This window comes from Alternaria conjuncta, assembly GCF_024043145.1.
Source record: "Alternaria conjuncta strain BMP 0040 chromosome Unknown scaffold_6, whole genome shotgun sequence".
NCBI classification, from domain to species: domain Eukaryota; kingdom Fungi; phylum Ascomycota; class Dothideomycetes; order Pleosporales; family Pleosporaceae; genus Alternaria; species Alternaria conjuncta.
Genome location: NW_026250095.1, coordinates 1493689 through 1519407, shown reverse-complemented (window position 1 = coordinate 1519407; position 25719 = coordinate 1493689). Strand labels below are relative to the sequence as shown.

At 52.4% G+C, this 25719-nt stretch overlaps 10 protein-coding genes across 10 annotated transcripts; 4 read left to right on the top strand and 6 right to left on the bottom strand.

Annotated features, from left to right (window-relative positions):
- Nucleotides 1-1523: 1523 nt before the first annotated feature.
- J4E85_004914 (uncharacterized protein) lies at nucleotides 1524-2981 on the bottom strand (the record flags this gene model as incomplete). The annotated part of the gene is made up of 2 exons (XM_051469165.1): nucleotides 1524-2621; nucleotides 2682-2981. 2 exons carry the CDS (start codon nucleotides 2979-2981, stop codon nucleotides 1524-1526), a joined length of 1398 nt encoding a protein of 465 aa, XP_051327380.1.
- Nucleotides 2982-4188: 1207 nt separating this feature from the next.
- On the bottom strand, nucleotides 4189-5188 carry J4E85_004913 (uncharacterized protein; the record flags this gene model as incomplete). Its single annotated transcript, XM_051469164.1, has 3 exons — nucleotides 4189-4290; nucleotides 4316-4725; nucleotides 5017-5188. The coding sequence occupies 3 exons, from the start codon at nucleotides 5186-5188 to the stop codon at nucleotides 4189-4191; spliced, it is 684 nt and encodes a 227-aa protein (XP_051327379.1).
- Nucleotides 5189-6587: 1399 nt separating this feature from the next.
- J4E85_004912 (uncharacterized protein) lies at nucleotides 6588-8435 on the top strand (the record flags this gene model as incomplete). Its single annotated transcript, XM_051469163.1, has 1 exon — nucleotides 6588-8435. One exon carries the CDS (start codon nucleotides 6588-6590, stop codon nucleotides 8433-8435), a length of 1848 nt encoding a protein of 615 aa, XP_051327378.1.
- Nucleotides 8436-10265: 1830 nt separating this feature from the next.
- J4E85_004911 (uncharacterized protein) lies at nucleotides 10266-11061 on the top strand (the record flags this gene model as incomplete). Its single annotated transcript, XM_051469162.1, has 3 exons — nucleotides 10266-10552; nucleotides 10603-10842; nucleotides 10896-11061. 3 exons carry the CDS (start codon nucleotides 10266-10268, stop codon nucleotides 11059-11061), a joined length of 693 nt encoding a protein of 230 aa, XP_051327377.1.
- Nucleotides 11062-12305: 1244 nt separating this feature from the next.
- On the bottom strand, nucleotides 12306-14096 carry J4E85_004910 (uncharacterized protein; the record flags this gene model as incomplete). Its single annotated transcript, XM_051469161.1, has 1 exon — nucleotides 12306-14096. The coding sequence occupies one exon, from the start codon at nucleotides 14094-14096 to the stop codon at nucleotides 12306-12308; it is 1791 nt and encodes a 596-aa protein (XP_051327376.1).
- Nucleotides 14097-14676: 580 nt separating this feature from the next.
- J4E85_004909 (uncharacterized protein) lies at nucleotides 14677-16320 on the bottom strand (the record flags this gene model as incomplete). The annotated part of the gene is made up of 3 exons (XM_051469160.1): nucleotides 14677-14998; nucleotides 15092-15191; nucleotides 15849-16320. 3 exons carry the CDS (start codon nucleotides 16318-16320, stop codon nucleotides 14677-14679), a joined length of 894 nt encoding a protein of 297 aa, XP_051327375.1.
- Nucleotides 16321-17475: 1155 nt separating this feature from the next.
- Nucleotides 17476-19322, bottom strand: J4E85_004908 (uncharacterized protein; the record flags this gene model as incomplete). The annotated part of the gene is made up of 3 exons (XM_051469159.1): nucleotides 17476-17600; nucleotides 17654-19090; nucleotides 19142-19322. 3 exons carry the CDS (start codon nucleotides 19320-19322, stop codon nucleotides 17476-17478), a joined length of 1743 nt encoding a protein of 580 aa, XP_051327374.1.
- Nucleotides 19323-19708: 386 nt separating this feature from the next.
- J4E85_004907 (uncharacterized protein) lies at nucleotides 19709-21097 on the top strand (the record flags this gene model as incomplete). Its single annotated transcript, XM_051469158.1, has 2 exons — nucleotides 19709-20401; nucleotides 20456-21097. 2 exons carry the CDS (start codon nucleotides 19709-19711, stop codon nucleotides 21095-21097), a joined length of 1335 nt encoding a protein of 444 aa, XP_051327373.1.
- A 335-nt stretch (nucleotides 21098-21432) lies between these two features.
- On the bottom strand, nucleotides 21433-23806 carry J4E85_004906 (uncharacterized protein; the record flags this gene model as incomplete). Its single annotated transcript, XM_051469157.1, has 6 exons — nucleotides 21433-21555; nucleotides 21605-22250; nucleotides 22313-22581; nucleotides 22754-23112; nucleotides 23166-23435; nucleotides 23563-23806. The coding sequence occupies 6 exons, from the start codon at nucleotides 23804-23806 to the stop codon at nucleotides 21433-21435; spliced, it is 1911 nt and encodes a 636-aa protein (XP_051327372.1).
- Nucleotides 23807-24091: 285 nt separating this feature from the next.
- J4E85_004905 (uncharacterized protein) lies at nucleotides 24092-25549 on the top strand (the record flags this gene model as incomplete). The annotated part of the gene is made up of 1 exon (XM_051469156.1): nucleotides 24092-25549. The coding sequence occupies one exon, from the start codon at nucleotides 24092-24094 to the stop codon at nucleotides 25547-25549; it is 1458 nt and encodes a 485-aa protein (XP_051327371.1).
- Nucleotides 25550-25719: the final 170 nt, after the last annotated feature.

The following is a 25719-nucleotide window of genomic DNA, read 5'->3' as shown; positions in this document are numbered from 1 at the left end:
CAGTTGCGCGCTAGTATCCACAGTGGGGCTAGACCAGGTAACGATCGGCGACCTAGCAAACTGCGGTGATAAATGAGGAAATCCAGGCCCGGACAATAAAGATATGGAGACAGATGGTGAATTAGACCGTCAAACTGACTGGGACTCGCTATGGAGACATGATTATTACAAAAGGATTTGGTGTAACGCGCAAAGAAAGTATTAAGATCGAACTATTATCAGCACACTGCTAGTATAACAAAGCTAAACACTCGCAAAGAGACTGATGACGCCAAATGGTGCGAACGCGAATCTGAAACACCTGTCAAAACCCTGTCTAAGCGTGTCAGTAAGCCAGTTGCAAGCTTTTGTGCAGGCTAAGAAACATACCAGCTCAAAGGTAAGTTCGCCCACCTGGCGCCGCTTCCTTGATCTCTTTGAGATGTTTTCCATGCTCCTCGATAGCTTTCGGGGTAGTCTTCGTGACTTCACCCTGACGGAGCGCATAAGAGTACCATGTCTTGAAGCATTCTTTCTGTGAGGCTGTCGGATAGCGTACGCCTTTCGCGCGATGGGCTTGGAGAACCATGGTCTCGAGAGATTGGGTTGCAGCAGGCATGATGATAGTGCGAAGGTGAGAAAACAATGTTTGTGAAGCGATGACTGAATGTGCAATACGACGAAGGGTAAATTAGTTCTGAGAGCGAACTTGGAGTAGTATTATTGCAAGCGGATCCGCAGTGAAAATGGCCGTCACGTGATGGCAGTAGTCTCAGATCGATTTGCGGAAGCGGAGAACAAAGGTGGAGCAAGTGAGTGTATTAATACAGGAAGATTTGACGAGCGGAATGGCCGTGGGCTTACATGTCTTGAAGTTATCTTTTTCCGGCTCTCCATCAGATCTCCGCGACAGGTATAACGGCAGACGTGCGCAGCGGCCTGCCGGTGCTCAAGTCGCCGAACATGGGTCTAAAGCCATTATGAAGAGTTTCCCGAACTCTAACTAGCCGTGCACGTCTTGATGTCAGTCAGAACTGTGCAGTTCTCAAGTTTGGCGTGAATGCGGCGAATGTTGACATTCTGCGCTTGACGAATGCTACCTAGGTACTTGCTTGTAAAACCATATCAAGTGCTAACGTTGCTCTTCCGACCTCAACATTTACTCAACAAACTAGGGGTGTGGGAGTGAACGAGTAAATATGTAAGCATACGGTGAGATCTGGTGCTTTGCTTCTATAGGCGCTATGTGTGGCCGATCGGTGTCAAGGTATCAACTCGGGCGACGCGCGGGAAAGCGGGGTCAGTGCAGCGGGCCGAAAGCGAGCCCAACCTAAAGTTCGGCGACGAGCGCGCCCAATGCACGGGACAAGACGGCAGATACCGGGTGTAGTACACGTCCGAGCCAGGTCATGCGCAACTCCCGATCGTGATTGATCGGGGTCAGAGAAATCTAGTTACTTGAAGCAAAAGCCAGAAACCAGATTCATTCGAGTAGATTAACCCCAGCGTGTAATCGTCGAGGATCTGTGGGTGCGCGTCCTCCATCAGTGATGTACTTTGCTTGTAGGAACATCTTTCCACTTCTGCGGGAGGTCACCGTCATTTCTGCGGAAGACCCTCAAGCCTTCAAACTCCAGGTCACCTTCAGCGATTTCCGGTATCCTGATCATTCCGCTGAAACGCAAGCCACGCTCTTCAAATCGAATATCTCCTTGAGCAATGCGATACGTCCCTGGGTCATAGAATTCGCCAGTCGGATTATCAAGCCGAGCGTCGAAGTGAAGCTGAGGTAACGCGGTAGTATCGATATCAAGAGCAGGAAGATCTCTAAGATGTCGAGTCTCCACGTTAGCCCGTTTGCGTTCTGGTGTTCTCTCCATAGCCAAGTTCAGTGCTTCCTCGCATAGTCTTTCGACTTCGTCGTTCTCATAAGAAGGGGGAGCGCGTCTGCCACGTCTTTCTGTCGCCGTAGCCCAAAGCCACTCAGCGATGCGATCATCGTCGAGACCAAGGATTGCCGGGCCAGTAAACTTGCCAAAGTTGAAGTAGGCTTCGAGTATGCCAGATGTAAGCGAAGAAGCACCCAAATATTTGATTGTGATGCTGAGCTGCCCAATGAGATCCGGATGCCTCGCTTGAAGCAACGGACATAAAATCATGTAGGTTCCTGCCACATAACTCATGTAGTTATGTAGCTTAAATCTCCGGTGCTCTTCATCGATTGCCAAGATGGAACTCATATAGAGTTGAGATAAGGGGTCTAAAACTTCACGGGGTAGATGGTCCACGTGCTCCGGCGGTGTTGGGGGCGCGCCCGAAGTTTGCGCGATCCACGACAGTATGTTTTCCCTGTTATCGATCTCCGGCTCAGAGGTAGGCGACGGGAGCCTTTGTCTCTTGTGAGGATGGCCAGAGGCTTCGCCAAACTCTGCAGCGTCGGGTCGTGACCGTTTTGTCACTGTGGCAGGCAATGTTTTTTCCATGAGTAGATTCTTTCGCTGCGTTGCAAAGCACCAGCACCGGGAGGCGTCATGTGGAGTTTTGTTCTTGAGATACTCTTTTGAAGCTGGGTGCTTAGGATATGCTTTGGCCCAATCCTCTTCTAAATTGTGGAAGACTTCAATGGAATGCTCCAAGGCGCCCTGGAGATGGGTTAGTACCTAGGTATGATGGGAAACAAATACGGATATTTGGATACTGACAATGTAGTACTTGTCCTCTAGTATTGGGATGATCTGCACGAGACGCGAGATCATGTCGCGCTTCGTCCAACGAAGTTCTTTACCGGGACGACCGGAACCGCGGAGCAACAACTGCGCCTGAAGCCATTCCTCCGAAACGCCCTCCACTCCGAGATTATCGTTGATAAGCTTTTGCACGACATCCACCTCAAGCTCAAGGTAGCAGTTGTTTATCTGCATTCGTTTGCGCGGGTGAAGCGATCCATTGTATGAATAGGTCATTCCGGCCCAGGTCTTTACGGCAGACAATGGTTTGGCCATTATCGTAAGGAATTGTTGATGGGAGTTGAGTTTGCGAATTTAGGCCTGCAGTAAGTGATGGCAAGATGGGAATAACGCTTGTGTGTCGATGCTGTCCATGGTGGCAGCATATCTAGTTATCTATGTATATGGGTGCATGGCGATACCCCTGCGAGCGGATGCAGGGTGCAGGTGGGGATGCTTGCCGAGACGCGTGTTGGCCTTAGCTGACACTGCGGCATATGGAACCCGCTGCTCGCCGACCAATGGCAAGCGCCGGCCATCTGAAAGCGACAAGTCGCTCTCAGCAGTCAGGCACCTTTCCACAGAATCTCCGCAAGTCGTCCCGAGCCCAGCGCGAAGGTTCAGCAAACTGTCAACTCCATGTCCGGATCTAACTAGGTGGCATAGCGCATCACGATGCTCGCAGTATTGCCGCGCGCATTTGAAGTGGGCGTCGAAGATACGAGTGAGCAGCTTGAAGTTCCGACTCGCGTCATGCATGCAGCTTCTTCTTCTCAACACCTGGGCACACTAGCAGCGACGGCACTGTTGCATGCAAAGTGTCAGCATTCACTGCGGACCCGGCGGGCTGACCCAGGCATACAGAAGGATGCATCCGCGCATTAACACGCTAACAATGCGCTGTCTGTAAGGTTTGCAGGGTCTTTCACACCACAGCCAAAGATCGCGATGACACGCGGTGCGGTGTACATTGATACCTGACAAAGCAACAGTCGAAAGCGGTCAACAGCAGGACTGGAAAAAGTATTCATATGGCTAAAGATCGCGTGGTACGCGCAGCGCACTGCTGCTCTTACGCCTACTCTGATAACCAGCGACAAAATCTACCCCATTAACATCGGTCAACAAACGAAATCTTCTGTCGGTCAACACTCGTTCCACACCGCCCCGTATTCGACCTTCGACGTATCGTAATCCAACCACTTCTCAACGGTGCAAGAATCATCGCTTTTGATTCTGTAACCACAAATCTTTACAGGCGTGTCGCTGATCATAGGAAGGTTGATCTTGCCTTCGAAATACAAACTATCTGCCCGGAATTCGAGATGCGCGGTATTGCCAGAGATGCGAATGGGTCCACCAATGGATGGTCTGTTCTCGTATAGTCGAGCTTCGCAGTCGAGGTCGAGTGGCTTTCGTAAGTCGAGAGGCGGTGATTTAATGATCGCGTCCATAGGTAATTCATTTACTCTTTTGAGCTCTTCTAGAACGTCTCGAAGTCTTTCTGTGTCCTTGTCAATCCTGCATTTCCCATTGCCACCATCTCTTGAACGCTGGCTTTGGTGTCTGTAACACCAATCTTGGACTATGTCAAGGCCAGGCCCCATAACCATGGTGCCTTTCAATAGCCCAAGGTTGAGGTGGGCCTCGAGCAAGCCACGTTCCTGTGTATGATCATCAAGGCCTTGAACAACCATGCGCAGACTACTTTTTAGTTCTGGGTGTTTATGCTCAATGAGTGGGCACTGAATCCAGTAAGTACCCATAGCTGCAACGAAAGTCTGCTTGGCACGGCATGCCTCGTGTTGGCTCATGAGATTTTTCTCATCCTCGCTTCGTTCTGGAGTCCATGGGTTTTCGGGTTGCTTCCCCCAATAACGGTTCACATACTCCCCTGCATGTGAGGGTATGGCAGCGTCGACACCGTCGTTTGTGAACTCTTCCGATTTGATCTTCTTACTGGACAGAATCTCATGGTCGTCTGGAATGGGTTCATCGAGCTCCCTTTTGAGGTCGTTTGCTGCGGGTGGTGTAGATGGAGGAGTAATTGTAGACGGAGGAGTAATTGTAGATGGAGGAGTAATTGTAGATGGAGGAGTAATTGTAGATGGAGGAGCAATTGTAGATGGAGGAGTGATTGTAGATGGAGGATTGAATGTAGATGGAGGAGTAATCGTGGATGGAGGAGTAATGTGCCAACCATGCGTGGTGTGCCACTCTGTCGCAAGGTCCTCGAATATCTTTCTCGGATATACTGGCAGCTGCAATGATTGTCAGTAAAATGAATCGACTAAAGAAACTAGATCTGAACTGAAGTAAGAGAACACGGTACTTGCCAGATTTTCTGCCACGCCGCTGGCTTTCAGCTTTGCCAGTCCTTTCTTCAGCATGTTGATTTGGACCCAAAGTTGTTCCTTGCCCAAGTCCGCAGGGGAAATCACATCCCAGAATAGTGCGTGTCTGCGCATCTCTTCTTTGTTCATGTTGAAAAGCGTGACGAGAATGTTATCAATGCCGAGACGACGTTCTCCATTGATTTTGTACACTGTGCCGTCATATGAGTAGGTGTCCCCTTCCACCACTTTCTTCACCTCGATAACAATTGGATTCGACATTCTGTATGAGCTGGAAGTTTGCAGAAATAATAAAGGTATCGTCATGTCTTTATATGAAGAACTTTTGGATCCCTGTAGGCGTTCATACGGACGCGTCGCGCTAGTGACTACTAGTGCTCACTAGAACGCGCCGAAGAAGTAAATCTTCCCCAGCCATCTTCATTCTTGAAACCGTATCGATCAGAATAGCTGAGATTCCGACAATCTTTTACTCCATGGCGTTATATTGATATTGAATTCTTTCGGTCCGGGTCAGGTTATGGTATGGTGTTGCTACCTATCATCGGGCCTTACTGTTAGCGCATAATGTCTTGAGCCCTCAGGGTCAAATGCCACGCCACTTTCATCGTCACAACGCGTTCGCGAAATCCCTTGTGGCGATGATCGTTGAGAACAATCTTCAAGGTTGTATGCCATTAGTCTATCCGCGATTTGCTCGTCTCGTGCCAACGTTACCTGCTCAGGTATGTGACTGTTACGCTGAGGGGCAACCACCACCTCTAGGTTTTGTTAACGTATCTCGCGCATGTACTATTGGAAGCTTTCATCCCCAAGCATGACGTCTTGCAGATTCTCAGATTTCCTTTCGATATGCCAATCAGTACTTCGTGCATAGTGTCCTTGGCATATCCACGTCTAGTTCGGAAGCGATGTTACGATCATCCATCGGAACAATCGAGACCACGAATAGATATTCGCAAAGTTTGCCAACGTCCAAATGCGAGATTGTTAGCACAAATACTTCATCTCAGCCAAAAACTTGCTACACTAGATTGGAGAGACGTGGAAGGCGCCCGTTGGCCTATGGAAATGCGACACACCTATTCTTTTGTGTTCACTACGAGATCTCTACTACGGATATACGCTACATCCTTAATGAACAGAGAGATATATATAAGTCCTCCATATGGTTTGCAATGGCGTGCCATCACCCGAATGATGGCTTCCAAGGTTTGATTCACATCATGTGTATGGAGCTTTCACCACTCTCACATGCGTACAGTCGCGCCTTTGCCAAGTATTCGCAGATATGGCCACCTTCGAGTTGCTATACTTACCTTCACTCCCTGCCTCGTCCGCAAGAGGCGAAAATAGAATCTACGTACTTCAGAAGCGGTGATTATACACTTCTCGGCTCAACTACACCTGCGGCACCTACCTATCACGTAATACTCGTCTGTCTGGAACAGACTGTCCCGCTCCCACTGCAGGACACTCCAAGAAAATAAGAGGGCTCTCCACATATCTACACACTACCGCCGCCAGCATGCCTCTCCTACCTCTGACCAAGGGACAAAAGAAGGCAGCGAAGAGAGCTGCCAAGAAACAAAGTGCATCAGCTACTAAGGAGGCTCCTTCGAGCAACGTAGAGTATGCACTAGTCAATACTATCGAGCCTGAGCGGCTCGACCTGCCCGCAATTGCATTTACACCTACTCAGGAAAGCGCAACATCGACACGTAATGTTGCTGTTTCCCACCCTGAGCACTACAGCCTTATGTCGTATGAAGATATAGTCGCTGCTCCATCTCTACCAACTGCATCACAGCAGCTACCACCATCGAGCACTGATGTCACTGGGTCTCAGTCCTCAGGCCTTTTGCCTACATTGTCCGCACTGCCTTTAGAGTCCCTGGGCAGCTTCAACGATACCTTCACCTTCGCAGCTCCCACTGGCGTTGTTACTTTTGGTAAAAGCTACAATGTCACCGACGTTTCCAAGCACGAGTACGCATCTTCCCTCTCCCAGGATGTCGAGGACATTGAGGATGAAGGTCCAACTTCGTTGGCTTTCAGCAAAGCCTTCGTGGAAGACCTACGAAGTCCTACATTTACGACCGCCGCAGCGTCGACGAGAGCTTTCGAGGAAGCCTTGTCACGAAACTCAGATGTGACAGATTCATCGATCTTCACGCGGCTCGAGGATGCCACGATTGACAACGGTGCAGCCCATGTGTACAGATATAAGCGTCCATCCACAGCTGCTGATAACGAGAGAAAGCCGGAAGTATCTTCAGACTGTGCGAACCATGAAAGGGCTCTTGTGCCATACTACAGGCCTAGGCAACTGAGCCTTACTGTGGGCTTCAGAATGGACCAAGATCTCGACGAGACCAACACCAATCTGTCACTCGAAAGCATACTTCGTAGTCGGATGTTCTTAGCGAGCGCGGATGGTATGATCCAATGCATCGCGTACGACCAGCTTCTACACGACGTAGAAACCATCAAGGATGACGGCGGATCAGACTTCGACTCGGTCGCATCTCCAAACAAAAGCTACCTTGACGGTCTGGGTGACGCGCATGATGAGAGCTCCCAGAGTATTGACAGTCGCATTGAAGACGCACAGTCAGACCCCAACATCCGCGAAAGGCTTCACGATGTGGAGGACAGTGAGGAACTGGAGAGCCTCGAAGTACCCGGTCGGTGTCTGCAACCTACACCCAAGTATAGTTTCGATCGCGAAGAGTTGTCGAGCTCTGCGGACGGTTCGGATGTTGGTTCGGACGATGCTGCATCGGTCAGTACTGAGAAGTGTGAAGTGGTTGGGACGCATCAGGGACGCCTTGAATCTACCACACGCTCAGACAGCACAGAAGAGCTTCGCGACGCAGCACTGAACGAGCTCTCCAATGGAGAGCTTGCGGAGAGAGTGGCGACTAATCCTCAAGTTTCAGTAGCTTCCAACGGTGGTCCCGATGTGAGTATGATACGTCTCGATACGGAGCCCTTCTCCTCCTACCTTGAAGTCATAGAGGCCGAGGAAAGCGGAAAGGCTACTCGGAACGCCGTGGTGACCGCGTTCCTGAAGCTTGTCAACATCGAGCGACAGAAGCGAGGGGTTCATAGTCTACCGTCGTTATACACAGCACAAAGTGTGCTGAGCAGTGGTGTTCTTCCGCACACAATCATGCTTGGTACTACGAGTGTTGCATCCTTTGTTGCGCAGCTGTGCTTCGACGAGAAAGACGAAGTCGAGATGGGCGACGTGTATGCGGCTTGGGATCGATTGGGCCGCGAGGAAGTGCAACAGCAACCGATGGCTTCTGGAGGCATCATGGGTGCGTTAGGCAGGGCCCTGGGCAGGTTCCGTGGTTCGTATCTTGAGTAGTGAGTCCAAGTGAACGAGAAGATGCGGAACGTCTTTCATATCATCTTTCGCCGTGCTTAGGGTCATCTAATGGTTCATGTTGACTTCGGATATAAGGCTCTGGTAGTATAACATACATCAATTCGACACGGTTCTCTTTCCAGTCATCTGTGCGAGACGAAGAACTAGCGCGGTGTGTACGTACGAAGGCCCTTCGGCTGGATTATCACGCCATCTAATCTTGCACTGAGAAAATTTACACGCATCGCTCGTACGAACCGGATAGCTGATCTCCCAAGTCGTATAGCCTGCGTAGCCGCAGTGTGGCAAACAACGACAAGGCTTGTCAGGGGTCGGTGGTAAGCAGGAGCTTTGGTGGGCCATGAAATGACTTCGGGAATCGCACTCGGCAAGATCTGATATCCACATCGCGTAGATGAAACAGCACAAGATCTTGGAAAGCCGATATCGTCGACCACAGTAGCCAGACTAGTCACAGAAGGACCAAAATTGACATCGGTATACAGCAGCGGCTGAAGTTAATGTTGCCACACACCAGGATGCAGATACTCCTTTCCACCGTGGTGACTGTAAGCCGGATGGCATCCCTGCCCACGTCCTTCATGTTTCCTTCTTCCGCGATGATGCCGTGATAGCCATCGGATGGACCGACCCTGATCTACGCGCCATCAAGGACATGGCTGGGTAAATTCGTACGACATCTAGATGCCACCGGCTTGCCAGCTAATATGAAGCATTCGGCGGTCTTGGATCTAGAGAACTGGGCAAGTTGCGCGACCTACAAGCGCAGCCGTAGTGCCCCGATGCTGTACGCGAAGCCGTTAGTGCTGTATACTCGTGGTCGCTTCGGATGGTGTTGCACCAGCAGTTCATCCTGTAGTCCATATTGTTAGTCAGATACTATCGTGTCGATCGCCTAACTGAGTACAGGCGATCAAGGCAGAATGAGAGTTCGCGAAGTGATGATCTCTTGAACGCTGAATGTGTGAACTGTGAAGAGTTCGCGAACCTCGATACACTTCCAGGGGTGCCTTGACCTGTCAGTAATAACACCACCATTATGCGTTCATGTAGTGCATAGTAACATTGTTTTCATGTACTCACCGACCTTGAGATCCACTCATGCACTCCACACATCATCTCCGCTCAAGATACCCACCGCGCTTGGCATGTCTTACCAGGATCGGTAGAAAAGCCGGCTACTATACATCTTGGCAGATCCTCTTCATCCGGTGGTTATCCTGAGTTTGCCGAGGCTTCCCGCCATGAGCGCCCAATGTTTCATCACGTGCGCCACTGTCGCTAACAATATCATCGCCTACATGACATTAGCGCGGCGGGTGTTCCTTCCAAGCTTCGTTGTCTTCCGAGGAGTGTGGGGTAAGGCGACCACCTGTACCCTAGTGGCGTTCTTTTATATTAACATCCTGTGAACCGGGTTGAGAAAGCGCGTAAAGCCCGGATCAGCGATATTATCTTTGTGGTGTCGTGCAGATGTGTGCAAGGGGCATGGATCTTTGTGCTCTTCTATCTTTTCCATGATTACCGAGGCCGGTCACTGAACGGTGCAGCTTGCCGTGTTCGTGGTTCCTAGGCCGTTCTAGTCAGTGCGCTGGGCGTGCTTTTCGAAATGAGAGGACTGGAACACACCATCGTCGTTGACACCAAGACGGATGTAGACAGAGGCGAGATGATACCTCATGACCACCAAAGGCGACTTCTTCCAGCGATTCAGGCTCATCTCCACCTCGAAGTTGACATATAAGCTCGTTGCTTCTCGCAGTTCAGTATCATCACCGCATCCAGCACAGATCTCCAACTCAGCTCAACATGGTCTCTTTCAAGTCTCTCCTTCTCGCCGCTGTGGCTACCACCAGCGTGCTCGCCGCTCCCTTTGACTTCCTCACTGAGCGTGACGATGGCAACGCAACTGCTCTTGAGAAGCGTCAGTCCACTCCCAGCGCTGAGGGCTACAACAACGGGTACTTCTACTCGTGGTGGACTGATGGCGGTGGTTCCGCTCAGTACACCATGGGAGAGGGCAGCAGGTACTCCGTGACCTGGAGGAACACCGGCAACTTCGTCGGTGGCAAGGGATGGAACCCTGGAACCGGCCGGTATGTCATCTGAAGAACTAAGCTTCATCATTTGCTGATCCCCATCCTAGCACGATCAACTACGGCGGATCTTTCCAGCCTCAGGGTAACGGTTACCTTGCCGTCTACGGTTGGACCCGCAACCCGCTTGTGGAGTACTACGTGATCGAGTCTTACGGCACCTACAACCCCAGCAGCGGATCCCAGCGCAAGGGTAGCTTCACGACTGACGGCGGTACCTACGACGTTTCCACATCCACCCGTACCAACCAGCCCTCCATCGATGGAACAAGGACCTTTCAGCAGTACTGGTAAGTCGAAAAGCAACATGTGGACGTTGGACGCACACTGACAACCCCTCCAGGTCTGTCCGCACGCAGAAGCGCGTCGGTGGCAGCGTCAACATGCAGAACCACTTCAACGCCTGGGCTCGTTACGGCATGAACTTGGGCCAGCACTACTACCAGATTGTCGCCACTGAGGGTTACCAGTCTTCTGGCAGCTCGGACATCTATGTGCAGACTTCCTAAGTCAGGATGGGTCGCGGATAATCGGATGAGCAGTCGGTGTGCAAGAACAGACAATAGCGGCGCTTCGGTTGCTGTCCGAATTAGACTGTAGATACGGGCGATGCGGGTCGTTCGAACTAGTCCGTAATGTGTCAATCTAATCGCTCGTTCAAATATCGTTCGCCTTGAACTCCCTGCATTGACTTCCTTTTCTCCTATATCCCTGCAAGCAGACTTCCAAGCAATCATGTCGGCCACCTTCTAGAATCGGCCAAGCTTTCCTCGTGTTGTGGCTGCATGCCAAGCTCAGAACGTGGCTGCCAAGGTAGGAGATATATTACTTGTGGGTCATGATCTCGCAAGCGGAAATAACACCCATCAGCCGAGAAGACGTAAGGGGTGGCTGCATGTGGCGTTGAAGTGTGATAGAAATCTTCGTTACGGGTCTCCTCATCCGTGAGGCCTTTAATCTGGGGGACCAATCCTCGGGCATAAGGAATTTGAGTGCTGAGCGAAGTTGGAAATGCTCCATGGCATCGCCCAACCTCCGAGGACATATTGCGTTGTCGCCAGTACACGATCAACCGGATATGCAACTGCATGGTATCGACACTGCGATGCTATTAGTCGAGTGACGATGGAACACAATGAGATCTGGGAAGAACAACGCAGTGCAGCAACTTCCTTTTAGCAGATAGTGACATGCTGTTGCCCATGTTTATATCTGATACCGGCTGCTTGCCGACGGGTCCATCCGCTCAATATATCATCGTCGATCGCGATGATCACGATGATCACCACAGGGAGAGTGGTGTGCAGTCGACGACACATCTCCGTTGATAATCACCATGTCATCAGACAGCTGGGAGTTCTGATATAGAATGTTGACGTCACTGGACCTCTGTGGTCAGTCCGATGAAGGAGGGACGAATTTCATTCTTGAACCCGGGCGGATGTGCATCGGCTGGGAGGTAGACACCAGAATGAACCGGTCAAAGACGAATTATGACAAAGTTTAGAAGCGTTCGCGATCAGTTGTAGTGAACGACGTGAGTGATGGTGGCAGACGAGTGAAGCTTGGAAGTATGACCTCGGGACGATGGGAAGTCGCGGATGCACCTTACCCGATTGGGCTCACATGTATACAAGCCACCCAAGTGCAACCATTCGGTGTCACAGCAATGGACATGAGCAAATGTCGCAATGCCGAAACATTACTATCGTAACTTCATTGAGTGGTGTATTTCCCCTCCTAGTATATACATCTACATCTTATTGAACACATTGGTACCCGTAACATACTCCTCAGTCCCCTCTCTCCTCCGACTTTCCGTAACATTCTCATAAGTCTCCTCCGTAACAATAAGCTCATCGCTCAAGCTCTCCAACAACACGCTGCTCTCCGCTTCCGCGCCGGCCATGTAATCGAAGCTTTCGCCAGACTCGCTACCTGCCTTCTCAAACACATCAGCCCCGCCATCGAACCACCGGGCTTGCTCGCCTATCCAGTCGACTCCACCAGTGCGTCGATCGCGGCGTACGACCTCCTTTTCTTCGAGGGGTAGTAGAGGGAGATCGGTCTTGGGAGGGAGGATGGTGCGACGGTGCCAGGCGCCGAGGAACATGCCTTCGGGGTCGACTTCGTTGCGGACGCGGTTGTATTCGTCTAGGTCGTTGCCGTATACGGAGGAGAGGTAGGCGTTGTCGACGGATTGAAAGTTCTTTGCCCAGTGAGGTCGGCCATTGTACTCTTTCATCAGGTGTTCAAAAGCTTGGTAGTAGCGTTCACGGCAAGGGGGGTCCTGGCCGTAGGGACGGTAGAGCGTGGCATTAAGGTACAGAGCGGGTTGATCGGGATATGAAGTGTCAAGGAATGGACGCGGTTCTCGGTTGACGGTGTTTGCGATGCGAACTTCGATAGGCGAGTGGACGTAGAGGCCTTTGGTGCTGAAGGGAATGCCGGAGGATTGCTCGTCACCGTGCAACCAGTCTGTCAGTCGCGACAGTACCTCAGGACCTTTGTCGAGTGGAACGCTCCATTCGTTGACGAACTGCGAGTAGAGACAGTTCATCAACAGCTCCGTGCGTTGCTCGCCAACGGCAGAAATGAGAGCGCCGTCTTTGAAACCGTATTGCATGCCGAAGACGAACCACTCAACCCAGGGCAGGAAGCGCGGGACATACTGCGATATCCAGAGGAGAATGTGATATGTGTGGAAGCCGACGCTACCGCCATACCAGTTGTACTCCGGCTGCCGATGTGCCTTGTCCGTCTTGTCTGCCCGCCATACGACTGCACGCTTCATGTACGGTAGCCACCATACTCGCGTGAACTCGCTCGATGTCCAGAGCCCGTTGTTCCAATCTGCCAAAACGTCTTCAATCGGTAATATAGTCTGTATCCATTCGACGTTGTTCGCTTCGATCATCTGGAACTCGATTTCGACGATAATGCCCAATGCGCCCAGCGAGACGAGCGCGGCCCGGAAGAGATCTGGCGATTGCTGGGGTGAGCAGCGTACAGCCTGGCCGTTCGCGAGTACTATTCGAAGGCTCTGAACGCGGTCGGAGAGGAGGCCGTGGTTGTACGAACTGCCGTGCGTCGCTGTCGCAATCGCGCCCGCCAGCGATTGATCGTCGATGGATCCGAGATTCGGCATCGTCAAGCCGTGGCTCTTCGCTTGGAGGTTAAGATTATGTAGGCGTATTCCAGCTTGTACAGTCATCGTCTTGCGCTCCTTGTCCACGTTCAACACCTCCTTGTAGTCGTCGAGGTTGATCATCCATGCCGAGGTGCACGTTATATCTGAGGGTGAATGTCCGCATCCTACAGTAACTACGCGCCTTCGCATACGTCTCGCGAGGTTGACAACCTTCTGCACTTCCTGAAGACTCTGCGGCCGGATGTAGAGCTCCGGCCGCGAATGGAACGTCCGGGCCCATGTGTGATGGATGTGTGACTGCGATGCGCGGAAGGGAACGTCGGGGTCCGTACGGTCCAACTCGATATTGAAGCGTGGCGGCATCATGACGCCGGATAGAGGCGACTGCGCCATCCTCGTGGTGTTGAGAATACACGATGCATGAGTTGAGATGATGGCGTACACATGAAAGATTGTCGCGATCGAAGGGTCCAGATGACGTTAGCGGCATATCAGTCTGGACCCCGCCAGAGCACGATGATATCTCGGAGCTATCTCGGGAATATCGCAGCTTCCTCGACAGGCCAGCGTCTTCTTCTATGGTGCGCTGTCCATTCACAAGGTTTGACGCCTATACATTGGCGCCAGATTGTTAAGAAATGTATCACTGCATTTTCGAACGCTGGATTTTGAATTGATAGAGGCTTTAGCATCGAGGAATGAGGTCCATTAATGAGATTAAATGACAAACGAGGGACCCCATTACCCCAATACTGAAGTACTGAGGCGTTTTCGTCGGTACTTCAGCATTGGGGTAATGTGGTCCATTATTCGTCATTTATTTTCGTCGAACTCGACAACTCGTTCCTTTAGTTCCTAGCAACGATACATGTCACGAGATTGCGCCCGCCAAAGCCATCCTCGTCGTCACGGGCATCATTCGCCGCCGCCATACTCGATCCTACACGATCCCTCCCAAAGCCCATATCCACGTCTACAACTTACTCAACACCTTCTCCTCCCTCCCCTTCAACCCCGGATGCTGCGTAATAATCGGCCTAGTAACCGCAAAGAAAGCCGTTCCACCCGATTTACTCGAGAACTGCGCCTTGGAGCCAACGTGGAAGAAAGCAAAGTCGCCGGCAACGAGGTGATGTGTGACACCGGTTGCCTCGTCTAGTACGTCGATTTGGCCGTTGAGAACGTACTTGGTCTCCTCGTAGTCGTAGGTGGGGATGTTGCGTGTGGGGCCCGCTTTGATGCGGTAGAATCCTGAGGTCAGGTATGTGGGGGAGTCGGTGGTTTGGGTGCGGATGCTGGGGGTGCGTTAGATGGGGGTGCTGGGTACTTGGGTTGGGGGGAGAGATGGAGAGGTTGATGTTGTGGGGTGCAGTGGTTGGTGGACTTACGAGTGGAAGTCTGCGACGATGGCGCTCTCGCCCTCGGGGATGGGGATGTACTCATTGCCCGCGCCCTTGATGATGGTGAGAGGAACGTATTTTTGAGACACTACAAAATGGTAAGTATGTGTTCTCCAGTTGACGCAGAATTAATTGGAGTGGTGTCGCTACTTACTGGCTGGTGATGTGTGGGGTTGTGTTTGAAGGAGAAGTTGGGGGATTTGAAGTTAGTTATCTAATGTTCAACGACAAATACCGGTCTTCATATACATAGACCAAGCTACGACTGAGTACTACTTTGGCCCCGTTGAGCACTGATTGCTGCCTACCCCTTCTTCTCCTCTCCGTGATATTTGTCCGCATTGGGTAAGTCGTGCCGGGCAGCCTAGCGTAGACAACCTGACCTTGTACTTGTCGAATGTAGCTTGAGATCCACCTCACAATAAAAGCCGATTGGAGACCCGACGTTAGATCTATCGTGTATTGCGTGATATGCGGTGAGATTCGTGGTGCAGGTACGGGGAAGGGACCTGGCGCTAGCGCAATCTAGAATGAGCTGTCATCACATCTCCATCTTCACACGCAACAACCTTCCCATACTTTGTGACTGTCCTCTAAACATATAGCGAGCAGTAGTATACATGCAGATTGAACACGAATACGGAAAGACAAGAAAGCTAAACACAAGCCCCATCGCAGCTCGGACCGACAATAAAGTAACAACGTCACAACCACAACACCCCCGAACATCACGGCGCCAACCCACCATCCTCATAATGAAACAACTCCCTCAACCACTCCCAAGACGCCGCATACAATCGCTCCACACCATGCGTCTCCAAAAAACACAGCGCCTGATCCCACGGCAAGCCACCCTTCCTCATCAACCCTTCCTTCAGTATACTCTTAAACTGCGTATCCAGCGGCCGGAAAAGACGCCTGATCTCCGCAGGTGATATACTGGAGGTGCGGACACTGTTCCGCTCAAAGCCCGTGCCGGTGAACTTCCAGCGGACGGCCGTTTGGATGATCTTGAAGGCTATCGTGTAGCGGGAGTAGAGGGTGTCGCCAGGTAGCTCGTATAGGTGGGTGATGTGCTTGTGCATGAGGTCTACGAAGTTGGCCATTGAGCCGGCTGTACTGAGGGCGCTGGTGGGCATGTGGGATAAGATTTTCTGGCTTTCCGACTCGATGGTGGAAGACTTGGGGTCGATGTGCCAGCGGGTGAGAGGGTCCATTGCTATGATCGATAGTCAGATCTCAACCCTTTGTGGACTTGATGCAAGGCGTCTTACCCGCTTCCGCAAGGCCAAACGCTTCGAGTTTGTGGAAGATGGCAAGGCAATATTTCTTTGTCGCGTTGAGATGCTGTTTCCTTCGTGTTAGTCTACGGCTTGAATCCCGAGTCACCAGGAGTTGGTCGCTGAATATATTGGCAACCTTTTCGTATTCATGTACATGTGTGTACTCCTTGTCTGAGGGTTCTTTCCATCCGCGAAGGTCTGGACGCTGGAGTTCCAAGGCATCGGCGGCGTCCTTGCGATCGCATGCTCGCAGCAGACGTAAAGCATCGTTGCAGCGATCTTGCCAGTCTAGTAGTTGTATCTCGACGTCTTTCCTTTCGGTGTATTCCTCGCTCTCACGTGGTGTTGGATTTGCCTCATCCGTGGACTGGGTACGCAGCCCGGTGGTGGAACTTCTCGTGCTGATAGTGGGGAACAGCCGCTGCAGCGGGAGCGAGGACCAAAAGGGTGGTACACTTGACGGAGGGTTGCTTTTGCGTATCAACTTGTCACAGTCGCCGCTGAAGTGGTCTCGACGAGGACAGGTGAAGCAGACGACCTTGTCCAAATTCGCGCAGTCTAATTTAGAAGTTGTTTCCTGCTTGCAGCCGTCGCAAAAATGTCGAGTTGGTATAGCCGCATTGGGATCGTTTGGGGTGTATGACATGCTACGTAGGTGGTGAGAGGGAGGGAATAAGAGATGCTGTAACAAAATTGATTAAGTGAGAGACGTTGACGTGAGGGCGAAACAAGAACGCAAGACAGGACGCGGGTACCCGTGACGCCAAGCTCTTGTGTTACCCAGGTAGCAAACGGATCTTGAGATGACCGCAAGTCGGGCAAAACGTGACAAGTAAGGTACTGTACGTCGTGGCCATGGATCTCTCGCATTTTGCACTTTATAGCGAGATCGACGAGACTTCTCTATGAGTAAACGATTCGTCGTTTCCTGTGACCATAGCCAAGAACGAGTAGTCGAGTTAGAAAGGTCCCGGAACGACACACGCTATCGTTCTTATTTTCGAGGGTGAAAAGCGACGGCTTGTTCGGTTGCATGTTAATTCGTACTGTCGTGATGCGTATTTCCTCGTCCATCTCATGGGCCAACAATTACCGCAACGGGATACCTTCATCCCCATCGTCATTCAAAGTGTCCATCTCGTCTCCACCAAAGCCTTCACTGCCCACATCATCGCCGACGTCAAAGCGCATAAACTTCTCGTTCTTCGCCTCGGCTACATAATGGTTAGCATTGCCTTCTCCACAAAACGTGTCAAGAGATACTCACTACCCCACTCCACAACCTGTCCATCTTGAACCTCGCAGTCCTTGAGAACAGTCTTGTCGCCGTCTTTAGCATCGCCACCCTCCATCTTACATCTCCGGCCCAGTATGCAGTCTGTGAGTTGTACGTTGGGTCCGATTTCGACACCGTCCATCAACAGACACCGCAGCAACCTTGCGCCTTCGCTGATCTTGCAGTTTGGACCGATAACGCTTTCTTTGATGTTGGTCTTCTCTTCTACGATGACGTTGTCCGCCAGCAGTGAGTTCTCGGCTTCGACGCGGCATTTCCTTGGAATAGACTCCTTGTGAACGATCTTCGACTGATGAGCGAATGGCGATGCTGCTTCTTTGCCGACTTCCTCGATCGACTGCAGCTTTGCTAGGCGGAGTGAAACGGTAAGCAGAAGATGTGAGTCGTCTACACGGCGAATGAGGGGTTCGGCAGGTCCCGACGGTTGGACGTAGGCAAGGATTGGTGGTACCGTAAGCTTCGTATTCGAGGCGAGCAATTTCGCGGATTCGGGTATGCTGGACGATTTTGTGACTCTCGACGCGAGTGTCGTAGGAGCCTTTGAGTCGGATTCTGTGTTACCGCCTGAGTATGTAGTGCTGAATTTGGATACATCGATCTCTTCCTCGACAACTTGCGACCCGTGATCCGACTCCTCATCCTCGCCCTGGAGTATTTGTCGCAGGCCCAACTTGTCTCCCAGACCGTTTTGCCAGCCCGCCTTCGCCCACCAACCCAAAACCTCCTCACTTATGCTTTCGAACTTCTCATTCTTCTTGATCATCTCAATGACCCAGTATGGGAAGAAGTAGATGTGTGCGTCACGGTGGGTTGTAAGCATTCTTATCCGCGCGTGCTGGCGAATGAGCGAGTGTCGCAGTGGAAATGTCTTGTTCTCCTCTGTGATATCGTTTAGGGTGTCGGTGGGTACGGAGTAGACGAGTTTCGAGATGTTGCGGCGCAGCGAGTCTGTCGGAACAGGGACGATGGACGTAGGTAGCGGTGTCGTCGCAATGAAGTCTGTCTCCTCCTTCTTCCTGCTACCTTCCCCCTTGGCTTGGTACCACACGCCCATGCCGCCTCTTCTTCCGAGCTTCTCTCCGCCAGCGCCGAAAGCGATCTTGCTGCCGTTGTGATCTAGCCCTCCACTAGCTCCTGCGAATCCGCCCTGTTCTACCATCCAGGCGTCTGCCAGCGCCGTGCCGTCCAGTTCGCATACGAGATCGCATGGCAGTACTATGAAGTCGCCCTTAATCGCGTTTTGAAGCTCAGGTAACCGGAAGAGGTCGCCGGTACTCGTCTGATGTGAGAGGTCTTTCGGCGCAAGGATGTCTGGCTTCGGCGAAGGGAGGGTTGTGAGGTGTGGGTTTTGCGACATGGCGGCCTCGATGGCTTCCAATGATTCTGGCGGTGTCACGACTGTGATGTCTACGAAGAGTCAATACAAATTATGGAAGAAACATATGTGCAATCTTGTACCTGTGACTCCCATGCGGTAACACCATTCCAGAGGATACCAGACCATAGGCCTGTTGGCAATGGGCAGCAGGGCCTTTGGTATCTCCTTGGGCGTTGATGTGAAGGTACTGAAGGAAGCACCAGGGCCGCACAGAATAAGGGCCTGGAAGCCCGGCGCGGGCAGACTCGTCGCGTGAGGCATCGTGGTGTGTGCGGTGGGTGTCGCGATGTGGGCGTAGTATGGTAGCTCTGAGTCTATCTCGATCCTTTCTGAATAGAAGGCGCTATTTCTAGCTTCGCTTGTGAGATGGTATTGGCGTATATCCGCCGAGTGATGCTGCAGGTACAAAGGCGTGTGGGGTGTTAGAGTCACCCCGCCGCCAAAAGTTCGAGGGCGGCTGACTCGCGCACACCCGCCGCGGCCTTTCGGCGCGTGTCAGGCAGGCAAGCAAGCTTCAGCTCCCAGCCACTCGCCCTGGCGTGCCGGCCGTCAACAACAGGGAAGCAGCCGAGCGGCAGCGGCTGACGACCAAAACAACGCCCGACCCGCCCACGAAACATTTCACGATACCATGACCTGACGCCACCATGTCGTCCTTCAACTACGACCGCTACGACCGCCGCCAGAACAACTCGCGCAACCGCGGCGCCCTCGGCTTCTACGTTCCTCTGATCCTCACCGTCACCGTCGCAACCGCCGGTCTCGCAGCCTGGGTCTGGAGTGCGCGCGAGGACAGCCGCGACTACTCGTCCGATGACGATCTCTCCTATGGCGAAGATTCGGCCCACGAAAAGCGACAGGGCAGGGCGCCTGCTGCACGCGATGTCTCTGGGTTCCCCGTAGGCGAAGGGGGCGGTGAGGGCTATGGCTACGGCGATGGCACGCTGCTTGGCCGCGCACAAGGCGTCATCCGTCGCACACCATCCCCGCAACAGCTTTTCGATACCGTGAGCAAGAAGACAGCAGCAGGTTGGGCCGCGGCAGGTGCTGCAGCGGGTGCCGCGCTCGCTTCCATCCGCGAGGAAGACAAGGACGAAGCTTTTGGCGACCACTCTCGCTGGAATGAGGAGGCCACAATGCGTAGGAATGTCGAGGCGCAGAGCCGGGACAGCAATGCTGCAGTCGATGTGCAGGCACGAAGCTTCGCGGCGAGCGTGCGGAAGGCTGAAGGCAGAGGCGAAGGCTACGGTGGAAGAAGAAAGACCGTTGTCCTGGTCGTCAGCGCAGAGAGCCTGGACCGGTTGGACGACGACGAGGGCTCATACCGCGAAGAAAACGCCGTAAGCATTGCATCTCGTCTCCCTTCTCACGTGCCCAAAACTAACAGCTCGCAGACCATCCTCTCCCACCTCCCCGACACCGACTTCTCGCGAACCAAGCTCTTCGTCCTCATCTACTCCCCGTCGCTGCGCTCGCGCCCACAATCCCGCGCCAACTCTCGCACTGGCTCGTCTTCGCTCGGCGACTCGTACTCTGCTATCAGCACACCCGCACGCACACCAGGCGAGGAGCTGTCGTCCGTCGAACCCGTCATCTACACACCCGCACCCAGCACCAGGGGCTCTGACAACTCGCTCTGGAACACACTGCACTCGCAGGCCCTCCGCCTCGTCGAGGACCCGGCCATGGTCATGCCTTTCAACACCACCACTGGCTTCGTGCACATGCTCAGGCATCTCGGACCAGAGCTTGTCTACGTAGTCGATGCGTTGAGCGGTGTGAACGGTCAGAACATCGACGACATCAGGAAGTGGGTTGGACAGACAATTGTTGTTGTTGGCGGTGATGGCACTGGCCTTGGTGGGCTTGTTGACACGGACGACGAGGGCCCCATGCGCAAGGGCAAGGAGAGCGAGCACACTGTTAGGTGGTGGCAGGTTCGCAACGACATGATCGGGCTGGGCAAGGGCGTCGAGGTGGTGGATGCCTCTAGGCTTGAGGATGACTACGAAAGGAGGGTTGGTGGACGCGAGTAGATTCGCTTGCTTCTGTACTGACCTGGAGTTTGACGATGTTACCGATGTGTATAGGGACCTTTCGCGATGCTTGTATCTGATTAACGACGAATATACCATGCTTTTTGAGAGACTGGGCTCATGACAAAATGACGCTGTGCGCGAGGAAAGACAAAAACGTGAGAACAGTGAACGCCTGCGCAAAGCCCATGACGCGGGCTTTGCTGCATACATAGCATTTTATCTTAACAACAACCTAATCCCTAAGACCATGTAGACGCCTGCCTTGGAGTTTTCCTTGTGGATCCCGCTTGGAACGCCTCAACACCGATTCGAGAGATGATAGCGCTGAGAATCTACATCTGAACACGGAGCAAGTAACGAAGCTTGACCTGAGCAACGTCGTAGGCGATGTACTCGTTGTACTGCAAGTACGCGTTGGGTACGTTGGTAGCTCCAGGCGGTGTCGATACATCGGGCTAGTATGGTTAGCTGTGAAACTGAATATGGGAATGCGAGCTTGCTTACCATCATGCAGCCCTTTAGGGCTGGGTTCACGCAACCCGCGTCCTTCCACTTTCTCGGGCCAGTCTGTCCCATACCGAATGTGCTGTGTAGGCCCTTCTTGGCGGCGTCCTCCCCAGCAGTGTACGACGCGTCGGTAAGCTCGTGCATTGGATTGCCGAGCTCAGCTTCACAGAGAAGAAGCAGGGCAGTGCCTCCAGAATTGTACGAAGCGCAGTAGTTGGCGGATTTTGAAGACATATCGGCGAGATAGATACCTTTGCCAAACATGTATCCGCTGACAGGGGCTTCCGGTGGAGCGATCCTGAGACCTTGACCCAAGATACCACCATAGTTGGTGACTCGGGATCCGTGCCAAAGCAAGCGGCGGTTGCTTGCGATCTTCGCATACTTGCTCTTGTCGAAACGGTCGAATTCTCCTTGACGCTCGATGCGGAAAATCTCTTGAACTTTGTAGCTGACATGATGTGTCTTGCCCTTCGAGTTGTTGAGATACTCGTCGATCTCCACGAATTCGCGACTCTTGTGTTGAAGAGGGGTCATCTCGTTCATGCCAAGTCCCTGGAATTGTTTGTCGAGCTTGTTCACATCGCTCTTGTCCTTCAATTGGTCCTTAAGCATGGCAGCAGTCTCCTTCATGTCCGACAGACTATAGTGGAGTACGAAGTCAGTATATGCCTCACATGCATTCGTACAGTCAAGAAGACTTACCTCTCAAGTAGCTCAATCTCCTTCTTAAGGAGTGTGATGTCTCGAATGACCGGCGGGCGATTGCGACCGAAGGCGTGTGGGATGAGAGAGAAGTACTGGTTCGACAGACGTTCAACCTCTGCCCTTGAATCGTTGTCGTTCTCGTCGATAAGCACGGACAGGTCCTTCAAAGTCTGGAAACCACGAGCGATGGTACCTTTACTAAGCTTACCCAGTGGGAGCTTGTTTGCGTCGTAGTTCAGGGCAGTCATGGTTTGATTGAAGTAATCCTAGTTGAAAATGTTAGCCTGAAATTCGTGTTGCCGCATACGCATCGCTAAAAAGTAACGGATGGACACGTCCTGAGGCTATGTAGTCTCCAGGCTCCATGATCTTTCGTTTTTTTCAAAATGCGACGCGGGTTGTAGCCACCCGGGTACTCCAAAAGCACTGGATTCTTACCTGGTTGAAGATGAGCTTCATAAGATCCTGGACCGGGGGAGACAAGGTGCTGTCGGGCGCTACGCCATTGGTCTCGTTGGCATCAGCACCAGCATCGGCATCGCCGTCGTCATCGTCGTCCGAGTCAGGGTTGTAGGAGCGCTCTACGTAGGCGTATTTGCCAGCCTTCGGCTCGTCACCGCGGTTCGCCCACTTGAGGCCAGACTTGTCCTTGAACTTCTTCTCAAACTCCTGCATGGCATTACTGAGGCCTCCATCGCCAAGCATCTTCATCTGGCCACGGTCGCCGACTCGCCCCCAGCGTGTCCACGTTCGGTAGCTGGAGCCATCGGTGAGAAGCTGGACTTTGTAGAACTTGTCTAAGGTAGTCAGCATACACGTCCAAAATCTGGGATTGACTGCCGTTACTCACTGTTGTTTGCAGACGAATTCGTTTGGTTGAGTGACGCGTCGTAGATCGTGCCGTCGTTGTTGTCAATGTAGACGCGCCAGCTAGCCAGAGGGCAATGCTCGTCTACGGAGATGGCAATCTGCTTGGACTTGGCATTTTGTCCATCTCCAACTTTGGCATTCTCTTTGATCTTGGGCTTCTTGGTCTCCTGTTGTGCAGTTGGTGGTGATGCAGATGACGCCGCGCGCTTCTTTGACCCGTTCTGGACAGGGGCAGGAGCTGGCGCCGCCGCTGCAGAAGACAACACATATTGCGACTCAGGAACATAAGAATCTGCCCAACCATCAATTCCAAGTTCTTCGTTCATATTTGAGAAATGCGTCGCGGTTATCATTGCGTCGGAATGTTGTGGACTTACCTGTCGCCTCGCACTCGTCGAGCCATTCGAGGCTAACGATCGTCACGTTCTGAGCAACAGCAGTTTTGACTTTCGTGGAATTACTCTCGAAGTCTTTTTGCGTTGCGATGAGATGGGTTGTGTCCGGTGTGACGCTCGACAGGAACTCGGCGCCGAGTGACGTTATACGCGTCTGTAGCGCTTTCTGAGTTACTCCACTCGGGAAGCGGCCAGATGCCGCGATGGACAATCCAGTGAGTACCATTGATGCGATTGATGCGATTGACTTCGATGAACCTTGGAAGACGCGATGCAGCTGGATTGGGGGCGCAGAATGGCTATTTGAACATTTGGTTGAGACGGAACCAGGTGGCCGATGAGACGGTGGCCTGTGTTCGGAAGGAACGCCCTTAGGCATCAGCGCCCAAAGCGGACTAGCCCGCGTTTCTGCCTTCGCGAACGGAACGCGTGCACACATGATAAGTCGTGCCACAAGCACCCGCATCATCACGACAGCAAACTTCACTCATCAACGTCGCTTCCTGTCAAGATGGCATCACTACTCACCATACCGCTGGAATTGCTGGTCGCGGTATCAGAATACCTCCCTACTGAAGATCTTGGTTCACTGCGTCTTGTATGCAAACAAACCGAGAAGTCGCTATATGAATGGTTTTCCAAAGAGTTCTTCTTCAAGAAGCAGTTCATGCTCACGCACAAGAGCCTGCAGGCGCTCATCGACATATCCAAGCATGCCAGTCTTTCCAAGAAGCTGGTACACATCATCATTGCCACCAACGTCTACAGCGAGATACCACTACGCTTCAGGGACGACGACGCCGCTACACGCTATATTCAGGGCTATGAGGACCAGAAAGCACTTTTGGGTACTGGGATCGACCGCGAGATGCTCACGGAAGCTTTTGAGCGTCTCGAGAACCTCACCACCGTCGGGATCCGCGACTTCAACGCAGGCAATCGAGTTCGTGACGGTAAGAGCTGGAGCTCCTGGGGCGCAACTACCGTCCATCGCGAAACCGGTATTGAGCTACGGTTCGCCGATCGCGATTCCTTCGGACAGGATGTCGGCACTCGTTTCACGTCTCGCGTCTTCTCCAGCGTGTTGTACGCTTTGGGCAAGGCTAACCGACGACCTACTGAGTTTGAAGTATTGCTTCGTCAGCGCGGCCTGCCCGACACGGCATTCTTCCTTCCAGACTACATCAGACCTACAGTGGAGCCCATACTGCAGAACACGAGCACGTTACTCTTGAATGTGGACCTCAAGCCTCGTTACCTGCACACCCATAGTAATGGAACGTCAGTGGATCCAAACGCGGGACGCTCGCTTCGGCGCTTCCTCCATTTCACTCCCAATCTCGTTCATCTTCGCCTGAACTTTGAGAAACATCTGGTGGCTAATAACGAGGACTTTCTGCAGTGGTTGGCTACTCCGAAACCCACTACCGGCTCAAATACAGCGACTTTTCTTGACCCTGCCCCAGTTGCTCTACCGCTCTTAAAGAACCTCGAGCTTGGTCAGCTAAGCGCTCGGGCTGACGTTCTATTCAACTTTATCTCCAAGTTCGCGCCGACTTTGGAAGATCTGAGCCTTTGGAGGATGAACATCCCCGCTGTAGTCGCCCCACCTCACGGACACAAGCCCAATTTCTGGCGCGACTTCTTCCGCAAGCTGTCCAAGACGCCGCGACTTGCTCTTACTCATCTCAAAATCGGCATGTTGCAGCAAGACCACATGTATGTGACTTTCAAGAGCGATGATGCAAACAACAACTTGAACATCCAAGTCCCAGCGAAGAAGGTGAAGGAGTACGCTGGAGCAGACATGGGCAAGTTTTGGGAGGAATTACAGGAAGAGGTGACCGTGGATTGGCCGGCGACGGTACCCGTCGATCTTGACGCAAGCGACGTACAAAGTGAAGATGAAGATGAAGACGAAGAGATGGATGATGATGAAGATGAAGATGAGGATGATAGCGATGAGTGAGACAAGTCTCTAGGTGCTTTCATGATGTTACGACCCATGCTCCCTAGTTCCAGCCTGTTCCTTTCTTGAGCAATAGTTGCATGAAGTCGCCTTTCATGTACATGTTGAATGACACGTCCTCAACACTGTCGCAATGACTTCTATGTCCAGACTTCGTGGCGTAAAACTAG